The sequence below is a fragment of the Labrus bergylta genome, chromosome 12 (assembly GCF_963930695.1).
Source record: "Labrus bergylta chromosome 12, fLabBer1.1, whole genome shotgun sequence".
In the NCBI taxonomy this organism is placed as follows: domain Eukaryota; kingdom Metazoa; phylum Chordata; class Actinopteri; order Labriformes; family Labridae; genus Labrus; species Labrus bergylta.
Window position 1 is genome coordinate 9698441 of NC_089206.1, and position 6369 is coordinate 9704809.

General features: G+C 36.7%; 1 protein-coding gene across 1 annotated transcript; it reads left to right on the forward strand.

Annotated features, from left to right (window-relative positions):
* The first annotated feature begins 3120 nt into the window (after nt 1-3120).
* On the forward strand, nt 3121-6278 carry LOC110004581 (acidic mammalian chitinase-like). Its single transcript, XM_065961165.1, has 10 exons — nt 3121-3163; nt 3342-3543; nt 3641-3697; nt 4651-4801; nt 4925-5049; nt 5140-5263; nt 5353-5535; nt 5688-5804; nt 5936-6068; nt 6274-6278. The coding sequence occupies exons 1-10, from the start codon at nt 3121-3123 to the stop codon at nt 6276-6278; spliced, it is 1140 nt and encodes a 379-aa protein (XP_065817237.1).
* Nucleotides 6279-6369: the final 91 nt, after the last annotated feature.

Here is a 6369-nt window from a genome sequence, read left to right on the forward strand (position 1 = left end):
CATCTTCCTCTCCTGCTATTTATAGTTTTGCTCCTGATTAGTCATTAGCCACAGGTGTGGTTGGGCACACTCAGGCTGAGGAGCAACCCCTGGGGAGCACACACAGGAGAGAGAGAGAGAACACAAACAAAAGTATGGCACATAACAATTGGACAGATGTATTTAACCTGGGGAAACAGTGTGTGCACTATTATTATTAATTTATTTTTATTTCTATTTAATTTTTCTTTGTTGCTTTGTTTGTCTATGTCCGTTTCTCTCATGATGTATGTTAAGTACAAGATTCTATGTATGATATGGGAAATTGGATTTTTTTGTGATTCCCTGTTTAAAGAACCAATAAAAATGTTAAATACAAATTAAGCACAATTATATTACTGAATACTGTTAAAGCAAACTTATCAAGAAGTCAAAGATCTTTGGTCTCTCAGCTGAGAACAGGAATCATTTCTCTCGCTCTTGAAGTCGGCAGATTCAAAAACATCCCAAAGGAACACAGACTGTGTGAACTATGTGATCAGGAGAAGTGGAGAACAAATCTTGTTTTCTTTTGTAATGTCCTTTTTATGTCCTATTATAAATTAATTGAAATATACGCTCAAAATCCTGCAATGTTTTGGAGTTCTGATGATAACAGGGTGGAGATGTTATTTAATTTCATGTTCATGAGCTGGCCACGATTGTCTCTGAAGCCTGGAAGAAATGTCAGGATGGTTTGTTTCGTTATAACTATTAAGTGTCACCTTTTGGTCAGTAGTCTGTTGTTTGTTTTGGGCTTTTTTTTGGGCAATTTTTTGATACAATAATGAAATAAAATCATCAATCATCCTCTTCGTCTTCAAATAAAACAGATATTTTAATGTTAATGTTTTGTTGTTTGTCAGATGTACTCAGAATAACTATGAACAGGAATATTTTAATTGATGTGAAAAGGACACAGGGTGTGACCCATGTCTACAAACATGATGGCTCATAGACATTAAAAAATGTAGCGGCGTCACTGTGACATGCATGGGGAAGGAGGTTTCTCTCTCTTACAAACTACGTCATCTGCTGTTGTATTACAGCAAACGTGCTGAACAAAGTTAAATACTTTGCATTATGTATCTCTTTGTCAAACTTTTGTGGTCAGTTCCTTCAAGGCTCTCACTAAACTATTGAACACACAATGCTAAAGTTTAGGGGTGTAAGCACATAAAATAAGGTTAGTTGGAAGAGAGATGTTTAAAACATTATTTTAAAACCTAGGTGTGAAAACAAGACCTTTGAGGTTTATATCTTACATACTGAATGTCAATAACAGAAGCCAAGTTTCTTCAAACATTTTACACTAAAAAGGTCTATACTAATAATACAAAATAAAGTTTCTATATTTCAAACAAAAAGAAAAACAAGTTTCATTAATTTCTAGTCAATAATTGGTCTACTGTAAGCTTTGTCCCTGTCTCTAAAGCTACCCACACTTTAAAGCTTTTACTTTAAGGCCAATTAATAATCAAACACAGCAGAAAGAGACAGAGAGTACCTTTATCTCCAAAGCACTTGTGTTACTGTATAATGTTTGGCCACATGTTAATTTAATATGTTCTGTCTGACAATTCTTGAAAGCTTCTGCATTACGTCCAAAAGTACTAAATGTGTCAAACAAAAAGGGTTTTCCTGTCCTTAAGGGTCGAAATAACAAGCAGAGGGAGAGAAGATCCTTCTACAGATAATGATCTAAAACTGTGTACCAATCTGATATATCCGACATTTTCATCATCAACATGGGTTGCAAACTATGTTTTGTTAATGTTAAGATACTTTTTAATAGGCTAACCTAATGTTGGTTTTCTATTGGATATTAATACTGATTGCTGAAGGGTTCTTGTTCTCCCCTAGAAGTCGAAAGGCTCTACCTAACTTTTAAAAAGTGATACTTGAAAGTTGAAAGGGCTTGGCATTTCAGGTGACTTCGCCCAGCTTCCATCATGCTTAACAATTGGACAATAACACTTTGGACAATGGAAAATTGCACTAATTATCCCTGTCCTTCTTGTTTTTGCCACACCTTGTGAGCTGTCTAACTGTATTAAAACTCCACAGCTAACAGTCATCAGTCAGTCACAGTAGAAGAACAGTACAGGATTCTTTCAACATTATTTCTGTGAGTATTCCTTTAACTTTGAATTTATTAAACCGAACTTTCTTTTTTAAAATTTGTTTCAAGATTAATTGCAACAACTGCTTTGTCTCTCCAACTAGCTCACAAGCTAACTGGACACATTTTATCCAGAGAGAGTACAACAAGCGGGCATATCAGTTACAGTTATTAGAGTTAAGAGAAGCAGTTGGCTGAAAATTCTTGCTAAACTACTCCGTCTTCTGTGTCTTCCAGCTCAAACCTATATTTACGGATCAGTTGTTGGAACAAGACTTTGGGTGGCTACTGTGCATCATAGCCTTTCCACTCTCTTCCCACGTTTCCATATAACAGGTGCTTAGTTTTTATTTTACTGCTGGCTTTTGTCAGTAATTGCTGCGACTAAGTAAAAGTAAAACCTACCTTTAAAATGCTTTGAGTGCCTCGAATTGGAACCACCCCTAATAAGATTACCTTATATTTATTGTGATTTTACCTTTAATTTTATATTCATATGCTTAAGGATATTAGGACCAGATTTATTTTGTGGAAACACACATTCACCTCTAAGTATAAATTCCATTTTTTTTTTATCTACATATTCATTCTTTTTTTTCTATTTCTATTTATTCACATAGCAACAAAATGTGGAAGCTAACTCTATCTGCAGGTAAGAAATGCTGGTCAAGTATAAGTGTCTTTGAATGTTTGATTCAAATAAATCTCCAAAAGTGTTGAGTGGACATGTGTATTGTCTCATGCAGGTAGTTTCTGGTAGGTAACCCCAAGTTATATTCACTGTGAGGAATTTGTATTCATTTTACCTCCAATGTACTGAGAAATATCAGAAATGTCAGAAAGCTTGAATTAATTAACCCTGAACAGTAAACTAGAACTTTTACCTGTAATGCATGAATTATTATGTCAGAATTTGTATTATTATTTGTATTATTATTGACTCAACAGTTAAGCATTTTTATCAAACTGTATACTTACACATGTGTTCTTCTGAAGGTCTCTGTTTGATCCTTGCCAGCTTGGGTAAGTTCATCACACAAATTGATCACAATCATCACCTTTATAGCTGCATAGGACTATCTGTCTAGAAGAAATATAATATCCTTGAGTAAACAGATGTTAATGTTAATAAGGACATTGAAATGTTTGATCTATACAATAAATAATTAAAATAATCATGCTTTTTCTTTCATGTCTATAGCTTCTACCTCCAGGCTGATGTGTTACTATAACAGCAAAGCAGCAGACAGACCAGCTATGGGGAAGTTCAGAGTTTCAGATATTGATCCAGACAAATGCACCCATCTGATTTTTGGCTTTTCTGACATAATTGAAAATGAGCTGGTTCCCACAACTGTGAATGATGTTCAGCAGTACTTCGAGTTTAACGCACTCAAACAAAGGTCAGTCCTTAAATCTATAAATACTGTGGAGATTACATTATAATACAAGGTATTTGTTTTGCAAAAAAGTTGTATTTGAATTTGTTTGCTCCTGTAGAAATCCACTTCTGAGAACTATGCTGGCTGTTGGTGGAGAGAAGTTTACGACAGAAAAGTAAGTTACCTTCAAGGACATTAAGGCTTGTTTGCAAGCATACAAAATTACTAACAAACTGTTGTAATCCGCTGACGTCCAAATTGCCTTGCTTTTTGTTGTACTGTTTCAGCACTTTGTGCAAAAAGAAGGAAAAATATTTAGAGTTATTAAGAGTTGGAAACTTTAGTTTTTTTGCACAAAATAATTAAAATTGAATGCAACCAAATTGACCCCTTCAACGAATTAATGAAAATAACAAAACATTGAAAAGAGATTTGTATTCCACTGAAACTTGTGCAATATGTATTTTAATCGCTTAGGTCAGTGACTGCACATTATAATAATTATTGGGATCATCATACCTTTTATTAGGGCCTGAGCACCAACCTCGGAGCAAAGAACCTATTGGAATGCAAGGAATTGTCATTCAGTGTTTTCCTTTGAACCACAAGGTTTCATAATAGGGCCGTGGCGTGACGTCAAAGTTTGAAGTTGTTTTTGGCATAGTGCCAAAAAAAGTAAATGCTTATAACTCTACTATACAGTGTGCAATCATCACCAGAATATTCATGCATGACACCCCACCCGCAAGCAGTCCGCCCTGAACACATCCATGGTTTAAATTATTGAATTAGTCACAGTGCAACCTGTTGACATAAGCTAGTCACTACTTCTGAGCAATATTTAATTTGCATTAGCCATTGCTGAACAGTTGCTCTTATCTCCCTAAAAATTACTGTTGACCATTCTAAGACCTTGGCCATACTACCTTTCCAAGCTCAAGGGCCTGCGTCAAAAGCTTTGCATTACGGACGCGTCGTTCACCATCAAACAGGAAGTAGTTATTAGAGTGGGGTGGTGGTGCAGGGTCCTTGCCTTTTTCTGTTTGAGCAGAGGCCTTCATTGAATAGGTGGAGTGTGAGTGCAATGATCCCTTTGTGTTTATCTTTTTATATTTTTATGCTTACCAGATTCAGGACAATGGCGGGATCACAAGAGAACAGAGAAGTGTTCATCAAGTCTGTTATCAAACTACTAAGACCATTGAAGTTTGATGGGCTAAACCTTGACTGGAGGTACCCAACTGAAGAGGACAAGCAGAGATTCACAGAGCTTTGCAAGGTCAGATCCTTAATATCTCCTCTGGGACCGGTATTTTCAGAAAAAAAGCCATACTGCAAATGCCAGGAGTGACAATAAAATGTATTTAACTGAGACTGAGAACCATGCTTCTGTGTTGTATAGGAGCTCAAAACAGCCTTTGTGGTTGAAGGAACTTCAAGTAACCAGAAAAGATTAATCCTTGCAGCATCTGTCTCTGCTGAGAGGTCAACCATCGATGCTAGCTATGAAGTGGAAGAAATTGCCATGTAAAATATTTTTTAATAAATCTCTGCCATAATAATAATAAAAACCTGCTGTTCTGTTTTAGTAAAGGTAATTTCCTCTTAATTTATCAGGCACCTGGATTTCATCAATGTGTTGACGTTTGACTTCCACGGCCCCTGGGAAAATGTGACAGCACATCACAGCCCCTTATTCCAGGGATCCCAAGACACTGGAGATTCTATCTACTCTAACACTGTAAGCAAGGGTTTATTTTTTCATACAGCTTTATATTCAAACATGTAGCTGTATCCTATTTGTTTTGATTATTGGTTTTTACTTCTTAGGCCTCTGCCTTAGAGTACTGGCGGGACCAGGGAGCACCTGAAGAAAAACTGAACATGGGGATCGCAGCTTATGGACGGGCTTTTTCCCTGTCCTCTAATTCAAGCGCTGTCGGTGCACCAGCCAGTGGTCCTGGTGAGGAAGGCTGCTACACCGGTGAAGAAGGATTCTGGGCCTCTTATGAGGTATTACTGCACGGTTTCAATATTACCCATTTATATTGATGGCCTTATTATTGGCTAAGAGTTTTGGCTGTATTTGGTGTGCCAGATATATATCCTTGTAATTATAATTACTTTTATTAGATCTAAATACCAAATCTGACCCTTCTTTTCAGACTTGCCTTTATCTAGATGGGGTACAAACCCATCTTATTCCTGATCAGAAAGTTCCATATGCCACAACAGAAAATCAGTGGGTTGGATTTGACGACACCTACAGTATAAGTACCAAGGTAAGCATCTGTCATTAACACAGTATTACTTTTTAGTGACTGCAAATGACTGATGTGACTGATGTACAAAATTCTGTTACATTGATTTTTTTATACAGACTGTTGAAATGTTGTCTTTCTCATCCTCTCAGATCAATTACCTCAAAGCAAACAACTTCGGAGGAGCCTTTGTCTGGTCTCTGGACCTGGATGACTTAAGTGGGCAGTTCTGTAACCAGGGCAAGTTCCCATTCGTTAGCCAACTGCATAATCTGCTAGTACCAGGTAAACAACTCGTCAAAAAGTGTCCATATTTTTTTTTAAGGGGTACAGGTTTCACCATTAATTTGTTCAAAAACCATTAGCAATGCAAAATCCTATAAGCCACCGTCTTAAACTTCTATAACTTTTTATGCAGAGTACATATCTAGTTCAGCATTTTTGAAATCAAGGCATCTCAGAAGTCATGCTCTTTATGTGTTTCCCACAGATTGATGCGATACCTGGGCGATGGAGTTCTGGGGGAGGGGGGTGAAGGGGATCGCCATACTTTTTTTCTTTACTCTTATCTTAGGGTATATTTTAA